The sequence below is a fragment of the Physeter macrocephalus genome, chromosome 19, assembly GCF_002837175.3.
Source record: "Physeter macrocephalus isolate SW-GA chromosome 19, ASM283717v5, whole genome shotgun sequence".
Taxonomy (NCBI): Eukaryota; Metazoa; Chordata; class Mammalia; order Artiodactyla; family Physeteridae; genus Physeter; species Physeter macrocephalus.
The window spans coordinates 15,606,907-15,620,808 of NC_041232.1; the positions used below are offsets into that span (position 1 = coordinate 15,606,907).

The 13,902-nt window shown below is 44.1% G+C and overlaps 1 protein-coding gene across 5 annotated transcripts in view; it reads left to right on the forward strand.

Annotated features, from left to right (window-relative positions):
• Positions 1-13,902, forward strand: part of SUDS3 (SDS3 homolog, SIN3A corepressor complex component) — a 315,049-nt gene that overhangs the window by 76,983 nt on the left and 224,164 nt on the right. The window contains exon 13 of one of the 5 annotated variants that reach the window (XM_024120705.3): positions 8,028-8,095. The exons of the other annotated variants lie outside the window; for them this stretch is intronic. Within the exon in view, the coding sequence (XP_023976473.1) occupies positions 8,028-8,073 (46 nt within the window). The 3' untranslated portion in view covers positions 8,074-8,095. The remainder of the gene's footprint in view (positions 1-8,027; positions 8,096-13,902) is intronic. 5 annotated transcript variants of the gene reach the window in all.

The following is a 13,902-nucleotide window of genomic DNA, read 5'->3' on the forward strand; positions in this document are numbered from 1 at the left end:
TGACTTTCAAACATTTTTGGACAGAGTAAGAAACACATACACACACTATAAAAATTAAGCAAAGCTTTAATGAAATAATTTATCATATTGTGAATCTTGCCCTCTGATATTTTCTATTTAGTTCTATTTATTTTTTTAAAAAATAGTGGTCATGACCCATTAAATTGCTTTTATGACCACCTATGGGTATGGCTGACATGGAAACCATTGATGTGGAAAACCTGTACAGTAAGTCCCCTACATACGAATGAGTTCCATTCTGAGAGCACGTTCGTAAGTCCAATTTGTTCACAAGTCCAACAAAGTTAGCCTAGGTACCCAACTAACACAATTGGCTATATAGTACTGTACTGTAATAGGTTTATATTACTTTTCACACAAATAATACATACAAACAAAAAATAAAAGATTTTTAGTCTTACAGTACAGTACCTTGAAAAGTACAGTAGTACAGTACAGCAGCTGGCATACAGGGGCACATTCGCATCTTTGAAATCTTGCAACTTGAAGGTTTGTATGTAGGGGAGTTACTGTAGAGTTATGTCTTGAGTGAGAGGTTAAAGGGATAGGCTCTAGTGTTAATGCTTAGGGCAAAAATTACCTTAAATTGCCCTGGGTCTTTACAAGGGCAAAAGGCAAGAGATAAGTTATCTTGTTTCTGTTTCTCTTTGCATTTTGCTTGTCACCTTCCTTTTTATGAGGCATTGAGGACAAATTCTAGTGTGATTGGTTTTAAGAGCTGCAGGGTAAATTTTTCTCTCTTTCTTATAATTGAATTCATATAAGGTAAATGTGTGTGCATTGACAATACACTGGATACAATATATGTTCAACTGATTTATGTATATATTATATTTCTATACATATATAAAATCTTACAGGATCCAAGAAGTGGCTTGAGGGCCATCAACCACTCTGAAATTGTATGTAACTTAAAAATGTTGTTTATTATCTTCCAAAAGGTCTTTGTTTCAACAAAGCTAAGAAATCACATTGGTCTAGTGTGTTTTTAATACTGTAGGGAAGGAAAAAAAATCCTTTCCTCTACTTCTTAGGTTCTGTTCATGGGGCCTGCGAATTAGACTGACAAAAAACAGATTAACAGGCGAAGAGGTGTACATATTTTACTTGATGTTAATATTTTAATTCTTTTTAAAACATGCACAGAGGCCTTCTTAGAAAAGAAATGAAGACTGAAAGAGGTGGTTACATCTGGGCAGTTTTTATACCATTTTAACAAAAGGCAATACATTTGTGGAGAAGTAACAAGGCAAAGGAAAGGGGGTTTGGGCTTTTAGGGGTAGTAAATTGTGGGAAGGTAAATATGTGGGGGAACTAATGGAAGATAAGTGTTATTTTAGTAAAGTTTTTTTGTAGTAAAAACCCCTTTTCATGCTGAAGTTCTGTCTCCAGTGATAATGGTTGTTTCACCTTCTTCTGGTATAGAAGAGGGGAGGGGAAGACTTTCACAAAGGGAGATTTATGTTCTACTTTTATGTAAGTTGGGGGGAGACCTAGGAGCTCTTTCTGTGTTTGCTGCTTCTTAATTGCTGTCAACTCCAAACAATCCTTATGTCAAAGTGGCATATTTTGTGTGCCATGTTCTGATTCTCTTTAAGACACACAGGGATATCTCACTAATCTTTCCATCTTAATTACTTGAATCAGTTCTGAAAAGCCAAAAGGAGTTAAGGAAGGTCTCTTATGAAGCCAAATAAACATCTTGACTACTGTCTGGGACTCATATTTGAAGCCTGTTCATTCTTTGAAAACAGTGCTAAAAAGCCTGTGACTGACCAGAAGCAAAAACTTGGTAGAAGTTTTTGGGTGGTGGCAGGCTCCTTGGCGGTGGGAGTCATATTTGAAAACCATCTGAGGAAAAGGGAGAAGACGGATGCTATGGGAACAGGTTTGGGGATTCCTGACCTGGCCACAACCCCTTCCTTGGAAGCACCCCAGGGTCCCTGCTGAAAGTGTGGAACCCAGGGCTCCCATGCTGATTCCAGGTGCCTTTTTTCTCCTGGTCACAGCTGATTGGACTAGAGGTTGACACCTGACTATAGTTTAGCCAAATAGAGTCTTTGTTTCTTGAGACTCTGCATAAAGAGAAATGGAAGGCAGCCATGTTGGAGCTGTTAATGGCATGGGAATGCATGGGCCAATGTTGGTATCACGGTGAAACTGCACAACGCAGATTGGGACTTGAACCCATTGTCCTTTAATCGAGATCACATACCTGGTCTCAGGACTTACAGAAGCTCGGGTTCTTTATGTCTCATTGCAGAAAAAATTCAGTGAAAGACAAAGTGATAGGTAAGAAATGGACTTATTTAGAGAGAGAACACCTTTTGTGGACAGAATGCAGTCTGTCTCAAAAGGTGAAAATGGCCTTGGGAGAAACACACTCCACAAAGAGTGTGGGCTATGTGAGAAGGCAAGGGGCCCTGAAATATGGGGTGGTTAGTTTTTATGGGCTGGGTAACAAGTGGGAGGATTATTCCAACTATTTTGGGGAAGGGGTGGAGATTTCCAGGAATTGGGCCAGTGGCACTTTGTGTTTTTTTTTTGGCTGCATCGGGTCTTTAGTTGCGGCACGTGGGATCTTCATTGTGGCATGTGGGATCTTTTGTTGCGGCATGCAGGTTCTTCGCTGCGGCACGCGGGCTTCTCTCTAGTTGTGGCATGTGGGTTTTCTTTCTTGTAGTGCGCGGGTTCCAGAGCAGGTGAGCTCTGTAGTTGTGGTGCGCAGGCTTAGTTTCCCCGCGGCATGTGGGATCTTAGTTCCCCGACCAGGGATTGAACCCACATCCCCTGCATTTCAGGATGGATTATTTATCACTGGACCACCAGGGAAGTCCCTCCACCTCCCACTTTTTTTTTTTTTTTTTTTTTTTTTTTTTGCGGTACGCGGGCCTCTCACTGTTGCGGCTTCTCCGGTTGCGGAGCACAGGCTCCGGACGCGCAGGCTCAGCGGCCATGGCTCACGGGCCCAGCCGCTCCGCGGCATGTGGGATCCTCCCGGACCGGTGCACAAACCCGTGTGCCCTGCATCAGCAGGCGGACTCTCAACCACTGCGCCACCAGGGAAGCTCGACCGCCCACTTTTTGATCTTTGATGGTCAGCCTCAGAACTGTCATGGCGCTGGTGTCATTTAGCATGCTAATGTATTACAGTGAGCGTATAATGAGGCTCGAGGTCCCCTGGAAGTCCAGTCTTCCGCCATCTTGGACCTAACCGGTTCTAACCAGTCTTTGTCATATCCTCAACGACTCTGCCATTCTTTTAAAGGCTGTGCCCTGGGCTTCCCTGGTGGTATAGTGGTTAAGAATCCACCTCCAAGGCAGGGGACATGGGTTCGAGCCCTGGTCCGGGAAGATCCCACATGCCGCAGAGCAACTAAGCTCGTGTGCCACAACTGCTGAGCCTGCGCTCTAGAGCCCGTGCACCGCAACAAGAGAAGCCACCGCAATGAGACACCCACGCACTGCAACACCTGCGCACCACAACAGAGTTGCGTCTGCTCACCACAACTAGAGAAAGCCCGCGCACAGCAACGAAGACCCAACACGGCCAAAAAAAAAAAAGAGGTTGTGCCCTGCCCCTTCCCTCCTGTTTCAATGGCAAACTAAAGCCCAAATGGGCTTAAGTTATGGGGGAGCAGAAGAGCGAAACATGCAGAGGAAGCTGATTTACGGAGCAATTTTTATTTATTTATTTATTTATGGCTGCGTTGGGTCTTCATTGCTGCACGTGATCTTTCTTTAGTTGCGTCGAGCGGGGGCTACTCTTCGTTGCGGTGCTCAGGCTTCTCATTGCGGTGGCTTCTCTTGTTGCGGAGCATGGGCTTTAGAGTGCAGGCTCAGTAGTTATGGCACGCGGGCTCTAGAGCGTAGGCTCAGTAGTTGTGGCGCACGGGCTTAGTTGCTCTGCGGCATGTGGGATCTTCCCGCACCAGGGCTCGAACCTGTGTCCCCTGTATTGGCAGGCGGATTCTTAACCACTGTGCCACCAGGGAAGTCCCTGCAGAGCAATTTAAAGGGTAGAAAGAAGCCAAGAGGACAGAGCCGTATGGGCCAACAACTTTCTGGGTCCTGTGAAGGTAGCCCAGTGGTTCTCAACGGGAAATGATTTTGTCCCTTCCCTCCCCAAGGGGATATTTGGCAATGTTTGGAATCATTTTTGATTATTATAACTGGACTGGGCGAAGGGGTTGCTACTGGCAACTAGTGAGGATGTTGCAGGAGAAGCGGGCAGTGAGAGAATGGTCATGTCCCAGGTCTCTGGCGAGTTCTCGGGATGGGCCACCGAGTGAGGGTCCTTGGCTTCACACAGAAAAGAATTCAAGAGCAGCGAGCCAAAGTAAAATGAAAGCAAGTTTATTTGGAGAGATACACATTCCATAGGCAGAACTCGGACCCTCTCAGAAGGTGAGAGTGCCTCGGGGGTGTGGGAGTGGTTAGTGTTTATGGGCTTGGTAATTTCATATGCTAACAGGTAGGAAGAATATTCTAACTGTTTGGGGGAAGGGACAGGGATTTCCAGTTATTGGGCCACTGCCCACTTTTTGGCCTTTTATGGTCAGCCTTGGAACTGTCATGGCGCCTGTCAGCGCACTGGTGGGTGTGTCATTGGTATGCTAATATATTACAATGAGTGTATATTGAGGCTCAATGTCAACTGGGAGTCAGATCTTTCGCCATCTTGGGTGTAGCTGGTTCTAAGCGGTTTTTGTCGCATCCAGTTTTTCTCAACGGCTGTGTCCGCCTCCTCGTTCTTTTAGCGGTTGTGCCCTGCCCGCTTCCTTCTTGTCTCAGGGAGAAGCCAGGGATGCTGTTTAAATGTTCTATCCTTTGTTTTGGGGATGCTTCCCCAAAACAGAACAGCTTCCACAACAAAGAACAGTCCAGCCCAAAGTGTCAGTAGTGCTTAGCTGAGAATCCCTGAGGCAGCTTTATTTTTCTGTCTGGGTCCTTAAAATATATTCCACTTTTTAAATAATTTTTTAAATTTTTATTTTATTTTTTGGCCTCATCGCACGGTATGCAGGATCTAGTTTCCTGACCAGAGTTCTAACCCGCGCCCCCTGCAGTGGGAGCGCAGAGTCTTAACCACTGGACCGCCAGGGAAGCCTCTAAATTCCACCTTTTTAAACCTATCCTGAGTATATTCTTCTTCTCCCTCTCTCTCTCATAATACTAGCTAACATTTATTGAGTGCTTACTATGTGCTAGCACCACGTTAAGCACTTTCCAGAGATGATCACATTTAATCTTCAGAACAAACCTTATGAGGCAGGAATATTATTCACTCATTTTATAGATGGAGAAAGTGAGGCACATAGACTTGGTTATTCTGCCCAAGCTTGCCTTGAATCCAGTCGAAGTCATGAATCCAGAAAGTGTGACTTCAGAGCTTAAGCTCTTAACTATTATGTATGGAGACTAAGGCCAAAAAAGTTATACATTAAAAGCAATCATAACTCAAAAGGCTAGTAGCTTTGGGAGGGAAGCATTTAATTTAGAAGTTTCAACTTCTCAAGAGCAACAGAAAATAATGTCACCTTAGAATCCAATAATCAAAATAATTACCATTTTTCAAGTGTTTACTGTGTTCAGTATTTCTATGCTTTGTGAAAGTGAGCTTAGGAGACTGGCTTTATTATTATCCCTATTTTACAGATGAGGAAACCAAGGTACAGAGTAGTGAAGTAAATGTCACAGAGTAAGTGGCAGCTGAGATTTCATCCCAGGTGGTCGGCTCAAAATCTGTGCATTTTTCCAATCATGTTAGGCTACCTCTCAGTACAAGCAAGAGGAAACATTTACAGTGTCGAATGTAAGTCAAGACTCTTTTATTTTATTTCATTTATTTATTTTTAAATAAATTTATTTATTTTATTTATTTATTTTTGGCTGCATTGGGTCTTCGTTGCTGCGCACGGGCTTTCTCTAGTTGCAACGAGCGGGGGCTCCTCTTCGTTGTGGCGCGCGGGCTTCTCATCGCGGTGGTTTCTTTCGTTGTGGAGCACAGGCTGTAGGCGCACAGGCTCAGTAGTTGTGGCACATGGGCTTAGTTGCTCTGCGGCATGTGGGATCTTCCCAGACCAGGGCTCGAAGCCGTGTCCCCTGCACTGGCAGGCGGATTCCTAACCACTGCGCCACCAGGGAAGCCCAAGACTCTTGTATTTTAAAAGACGGAATTTAAAAGAAGGGGCATTGGGAAGGAGAGAACAATGTGAGCAAAGATTTGAAGGTATGTTAATGCAGGTTCAAATTCAGGGTATCCATTAATGCTGCTGTGTCTGGGATGTGAGTGAAGGATGCCTTGGATGCTTGACTTAAGCCTGGAATGGTAAAGTGGAGCTAAAATGGAATCTTGGAGTCCACAGTGAAAGTTTGAAGCTTATTCTGTTGGTCCAGGAGAGCCAAAGGTTTTGGGGGAGAGGAATGAAGATTATGGTTATGTATGCTAGAAAGAGTCCCCTGTGGCAGTACAGAGTATACAGTGAGGAAGTAGAGTCCAGGAGAACTGACAGGTCAGACTGACCTAGACCAGAAGGAAGGGCATGGTGAATCTTTGAGACATGTTTCAGAGGTAGAAATGTTTGGCTCAGCATTTGGCTGGGTTTAGTGACAAGAAAAGAAGATAAGATCCTAGATGGGGACTGTGTGGTTGGTGAATCTGGTAAAGGAATACAGCAAATGGGACAAATAAAAAATGCATTTTTAAAAAATAAAAGCAATACAACATGACTTTTGAACATGTAGATGGAATAAAAGTCTTCAATCCCAAGCCCCAGAAGTAACCCACTTTTACCTATGGTATAAAAATATGTTTTATGAAAAATGTGTGTGTGTGTGTGTGTGTGTGTGTGTGAGTGTATTAATCTTGGATTATATTATTCTACAACTTTTCCCCCACCGTATATTATCTGCATCTTTCCAAACCAATTAATGTATATTTACAACATTATTATTAATGACTATGTAGTATTCCACTGTAGAGGTGTGTGTATTAAGATTCATTTAGCCAGCTGAGTATTGATGGAAATTTGGGTTGTTTCCAGTTTTTTGGGGAAGGGGGTTATTGTTTTTGTTATTGCCAGCGAAGCGATAGATGTCTTTGTGTATGTCTTTGGATTTTTGTGCCAGTGAATTTATAGGATAAATTCTTCTAAATTTCCAGTCAGCCAGGTTTTTAGAAGCAATTAATGAGTTCTGGTTTGGTCAAGTTAAGGTCAAGGTGCCAAAGGCCAAAGCTCACTATGGATTCTCCCAGATCATTAGTAACACAGGTTAGGACTTGAAGAAAAGTGACAACTACAGATTGCCGAAAGCAGAGCTATGAGAACTTTAAGCCTTCATTATGATTTAAGATAATAAACTATGCTTTGAATCTAAATAAAGATATACTAGACACATTAATTATAAAAGGTTCTCAGTGTACTGTGAAAGTGTATATACAGCACATAAAAACAATTCCATCTTAAATTTACTGTAAAACTAATACATTATCTATGATAAATATTAATTAAACATCCAAATTTACCAAGTGTCAATGCCCTTCGGCTAAAGACCACCAGGAACACACTTGCAGCTGAACAAATTAGGATTAGTATTCATTGCAGTGAAGGGGGGAAAGGCACGATGGGAGCTGCGGGGTATCTCAGTAAGAAGGTTTTAAAAAGGACTTAGTATGGGATTTGGACTTAGGTTGGGTGATTTGGGGAGGGTTTAAAGAACTGGGACTTTGCTCTGGACTGGATACTGGCAGAAAGTGAGAGTAATTCTATGATTGGGCATCTTAATAAATCTTATCCAAAGGGAGAAAAGGCTGATTGAGCTCATTTGGGAAATTGGTAAAGAAGCAGCAGCCCCTCATATTAGACAGGGTAGGGGAATTTTGGTCATTTTTGTGGTTTGGACGGTGTTCCTGTTTGGTCTGTGTTCCATTGTCTTGCTCCCCTGTGGTCTCAGAGTGGCCTTGTCTGATATTGATGTTCCGTGCAATTGTTTATCTTCAACAGGAGAACACCAAGCCCTAGCCGTGAGTGCCAGCAGAACGGCTCATAGCAACACCGAGGCCAAGCTGATAGTAAGTACCAGCCCAGCTCTTGGATGGCTGGGCAGCTTCTTTTCTCCTTCTCAGGAGGAAGTTTCCACTCTCTTTGCTTGGCTAATCCCTACTCAGCTCAAAGGAATTCCCTGCCAGTCCAGTGGTTAGGACTCCGTGCTTTCGCTGCTCGGCATGGCAAAAAAAAAAAAATCTCAGCTCAGACCTCATTTCCTAATGATAGTCTTTCCTCATCCATCCCTCCGACCTCCCTCCCCTCCCCTCAATATAAATAGATCAGGTCTTCCTGTCCCACAGTCATTAACAACTTCAGCTTCTCCTTTGCAGTACTCATCACAATTGTCTTTGCTTAATTAGGCCATCAGTTATCCAATACCTGTTTCACCAGCTCACCTGTAGACCCCACGAGAGCAGGGACCGTGTGTGTCTTGTTCATCTCAGTAGATGCTCATAATTAGAATTTGATGAGTGAGCAGTGAATGAGGTAGTGAAGCTTCTTCTGTGTGTGGATTGTAGCTCACTCATGTCTGTATTCTAAGAGCTGTAACAGTGCTTGGCACGTAGTAGGTATTCAGTAAATATTAGTTTTACGTGTCAACTTGACCGGGCCATGGGATGCCCAAATTGCTGGCTAAATATTTTATCTGGTTATGTCTGTCGGGGTGCTTCTGGAAGAGATTAGCTTTCGAATTGGTGAACTAGGTAAAGCAGGTGGCCCTCCCCAGCGTGGTGGGCCTCATCCAATCCACTGAGGGCTTGAATAGAATAAACCGGTGGAGGAAGGTTGAATTAACCCTGTCTGACTATTGGAGCTGGGACATTGATCTTCTCCTGCCCTTGGCACTCCTAGTTCTCAGGCCTGTGCACCTGGGCTAGAATCTATACATCAGCTCTCTGGCTCTGGGGCCTTTGAACTACACCCACCACTGGCTTTCCTGGGTCTTCAGCTTGCAGATGGCAGACTTCTCAGCCCCCATAATCATATGAGCCAATAACTATAATAAATCTTTCTCTCTTTTTCTTTCTTCCTCCCTCCCTCCCTCTCTCTCTCTCCCTCTCTTTCTTTCTTTCTCCCTCCTTCCTTCCTTCCTTCCTTCCTTCCTTCCTTCCTTTCTCCCTCCCTCTCTCACCCCCTTCCTTCCTTTCTTTCTCTTTCTTTCTTTCTCTCTTTCTCTGTCTCTCTCCTATTGGTTCTTTTTGTCTCAGGAACCCTGACTGATACATGAGTTAATGACCCAATTCTTTTCCTTTCATTTTATTCTGTCCAAAGAAGTCATTCCAGTGGCTTCAAAGTTATCCCAAATAATTGAGTATGTTCAATGCAGATGTAGTTGGTGGCTCAAATGTGTAGAGTGATTAGCCAAAAACCATTTTGAAAAATATTTGACTAGAATTTTCTCCTCTTTGCCTCACACACCTTTTTGTATCTATCAGAAGCTCTGTACAGTCTCAGGTCAAATAAAGGCCCTCAAGAAACCAGTGACAGCTATCAGAGCTCTGCACACTTCATTGGAAAGCCATAAAAACAATGACTACATCATTAAAACAGAAGCTTTGAAGCAACATGCACAGCCTTGCCTAGTTGGGCATGAACGGTGTCCTGCATGTGCCAGTGCCTCCCTGTTGGACGCCACCTAGGAAAAGAAAGGGTTGGGAACTGAAATGTCTCCATGGCAGGTGCGAGGATGTCTGGCAAAGAAGACCTGGGTTCCACTCACACCTCCGATGCCCCTTGGGTGGTACATTAACCAGACTCTCTGAGCCTCAGTGTCCCCACTGAAAAATAGAGTCTTGAGGATTCATTGCGTTAATGCCTTCATTCTTTTTTTTTAAATTAATTAATTAATTTTTTATCTTTGGCTGTGTTGGGTCTTCGTTGCTGCACACAGGCTTTCTCTAGTTGCGGTGAGCCAGGGTTACTCTTCGTTACGGTGCGTGGGCTTCTCATTGCAGTGGCTTCTCTTGTTACGGAGCACGGGCTCTAGGCACACGGGCTCAGTAGTTGTGGCTCGCGGGCTCTAGAGCACAGGCTCAGTAGTTGTGGTTCACGGGCTTAGTTGCTCCGCAGCATGTGGGATCTTCCCGGACCAGGGCTCAAACCCGTGTCCCCTGCATTGGCAGGCAGATTCTTAACCGCTGCACCACCAGGGAAGTCCCTGCCTTTATTCTTTACCCCTTGTATTAGTTTGCTAGGACTGCCTTAACAAAGTACCACAGACTGGGTGGCTTAAACAACAGAAATTTATAGTCTTACAGTTCTAGAGGCCAGAAGTCTGAGATCAAGGTGTTGACAGAGTTGGTTCCTTCTGAGGGCTGTGAGGAAGAATCTGTTCCGGGCCTCTCTCCTTGGCTTATAGGTGGCATTTTCCACATTTCCTTGCCTGTGTCCTAGTCTGTGTTTGAATTGCTCCCTCTTACAGGGATACTAGTCACATTGGAGTATGGCCTACCATAAAGACCTCATTTTAACTTGATTATCTCGGTAAAGACCCTGTTTGCAAATAATGTCACATTCTGAGATAGGACTGAATGTCACATCCTGAAGTTAGGACTTCAACATATGAATTTTAAGGAGACACAGTTCAACCAATAACAGCCTTTGCAATTCCTCCTATAAAAGAGGTGGAGTGTATTGCCCATCTTTTGTTTACTTATTTAGTTTTGTTTATTTTTAATTTATTTTGGCTGCACTGGGTCTTAGTTGCGGCACGCGAGATCTTCCTTGCGGCACGCAGGATCTTTTAGTTGCGGCATGTGGACCTCTTAGTTGTGGCATGCGATCTCTTAGTTGTGGCATGCATGCGGGATCTAGTTCCCTGACCAGGGATCAAACCCGGGCCTCCTGCATTGGGAGTGCCGAGTCTTATCCACTGTACCACCTAGGAAGTCCCTCCCATCTTTTAAATAATCTGTGTGGGCCTTGTGACTTGCTTTAGCCAAAGCAATGTTAGAGGCTATGCAAGCAGAGGTCTGCAAAAGTGTTTGTGCAATTGCCATGTGAAGATTTCCAGGCGAGCCTGCTAGAGGAGGAGAGGCCCATGTTGTGGAGCCTGAGTTGTCCCAGGCACCCCAGCAGAGGCCATCCTAAATCAGCCAACATCAAGCCAAACCCCAGGCATGTCGGTGAGTGCAGCCAAAATCAGCAAAGCTGTGCAGATAACTTGCAGTTACCCACAGGCTCGTGAGCAAGGCAGCAAAATCCGATGAGCCTCACCTTGGTCGGCGGAACCCCACATACATGTTTATTGCTAAATGTTCTGGGGTTTTTGTGCTTGCTTGTTACTCAGCATCACTGGGGGGAATATATGACTGATGCAGGATTGGAAGTACCTACTCACTGAGTTGTGAGGACCTGTGAGAGAGCACATAAGCATTAAATAAATGGAAGCCGTGACATCACAGTGTTTTATAAACGCTTGAGTACTGTGTAGAAGTAAAGAGTCATCAATATACAATAACAGGCTGCGTAATAATAGTAAGAGAGTTGGCATGAACAAAACTAATGAACTGGGCCCTGTTTATAATGTATAAATATGAGCCTACACTCATGCATATAAACCACTCATGATATTATGTGATGTCTGCACTGTGTGGATTCTTAGAGACCACTTAGGAGAAAAATGATGCTCAGAGAATCATATCGACTCACTGCAGGTCACATAACTAGGAAGTGGCAGAGCTTCACTACAATTTGAGATATTTATGATTTGTTCAACACTGGAAAACATGGTATTTTCATCATCTCTTCCTAAGGAAGCTGTTGGCTTTAAAAAACAGAGATGATCATTCATCTCTGGAAATCTTTTGTCTTTGTTTGAAGGTTGAAATGGGGGCAGAAAGGGAGATTAGGCATCCATCCATCCATCCTTCCCTCCATCCCTCCATCCAGTTATCCACTCATTCAACAAATAATGATCGAGACCCTACTGTGCATCAGGACTGTACTAGGCACCCTGCTTCTCTCTGCTTTCCTTCCTCCTGTTGTCCCATTCTTTTTCTCACCAATGTGTCCTCCTTCATTCTCCTCTGTGAATGTTGACAAATAGAGGTTAAAAAAACCCTCCTTACTTGTTAGGACAAGTCTGTATAAATTGATGCTGATGGCTTTAGTTCATTTAGAATGTTAACTGCTGTGAGCACAACTTGACACACCTCAGTTTTGTTCTGCGTTTTTGAAAGACCATCCAGTCTAGTGGTTGAGAGCGTAGCAATAAGTGTAAATACTCCACGGTAGCTTTCCAGATGCCCAAATCGGACGCTGAATATTACATGTTTCCAAAGTTCACAGTTATTTCCTACCCTTCTCCATCCACTCGTCTCTTTTCACCACTTTTTATCACCCACCGTGGGTCAGGCTCTGTATGACTGCACTGAACCTGTGGGTGGACACCAGTTGTGCAGTGGTGCACAATTATATACAGATTATCATATGCCAACACTGTTCTACATGCTCTACGTGTATTAACTCATTTAATCTTCACAACAACCCCGTGAGGTATATACTAGTGTTTTACAGATGAAGAAATTGAGGCACAGGGGAGTTTTTGCCCAAGGTCGAATGGATGCATGAATGGTAAGTGGTAGAGCTGGGATTTGCACCCTGGCATCTGGATCCAGAGCCTGTCCTGGATTCTGCCTCTCTAACCTCTCCTGACGTTACTGCTGAAGACCATACCCTCCTCTGGACCACTGTTGGATGATTCTGTGCTGCCACCATTCTTAGGTGTGCCAAGTGGTAACACTGATGCAGATGTGAAAGGAAGTGCTTTTTTTTATTCCATATATATGTATTTAAATTTTTTTTTTTTTCTTTTGGCCACACTGCATGGCTTGTGGGATCTCAGTTCCCCGGCCAGGGATTGAACCCAGGCCCACGGCAGTGAAAGCACAGAGTCCTAACTACTGGACAGCCAGGGAACTCCTGGGAAATGCTTTTTTTCAGAGTAAAACCACTACATATCCTAGCCTGGAATTTGAATCCAGGTCCCCTCCACTCATGGACTCACCTGTCAATCCCACAACCTTTCCAGTCTCACCTTTCTTCTGAAAGTGATCCTCAGGAGAACATCAGCAATTACCCATCTTTAGACTAGAAGACATCAGGGAGAGGAGGAGGAGCGATGTCCAAAGACATCTCATTCGAGCCCCAGTTTCCTCATCTGTGAAATGGGAATAAGTTAACTGAATGGTATAACATTAGGCTCTGACATTTATTGAGTGCTTCGTGTGTGCGAGCTTTGTGCCAAATGCTTTGCCATTTGCATTCTCCCATTTAATCCTTTAAGCAACATTATGAGTAAGGCAGACTCAGAGTAATTCAGTAACCTGTTGAAAGTTACACTGCTAGTAAGTACGAGGCAGAGCTTGGATTCAGAATCAGGCTGTAGAACTTCAAAGATTTCACTCTAATGCAACACCAGTGGTTCTCACTGGGGCAATACTGCCCCCTAGGGCTCTTTTCAGAAATTTGTGGGGACGATTTTGGTAGTTATGGTGATGGGGAGTTACAAAACCATGACTTCGGTATGATTTGCTTTAGAGGACCAGGCGAGCTAGACATTTAGCGATGTGTGGGGAAGATCTGTCCTGTGTCCTGCTTGACCTGCCAGTACCCTGTGAGACCTTCGTGTAGGTGAAAAACTCATTTATTGTCATCTGAGCTTGTTTTACACAGAGTATATTTTGCATAGTTTTAGCATGTTCTGATTTTTCTACAGTATGCATCGAGGGATGGTTGTAGTTTATTTTGCTCAAAATGTTATCCAGGGGCTTCCCTGGTGGCGCAGTGGTTGCGCGTCCGCCTGCCGATGCAGGGGAACCGGGTTCGC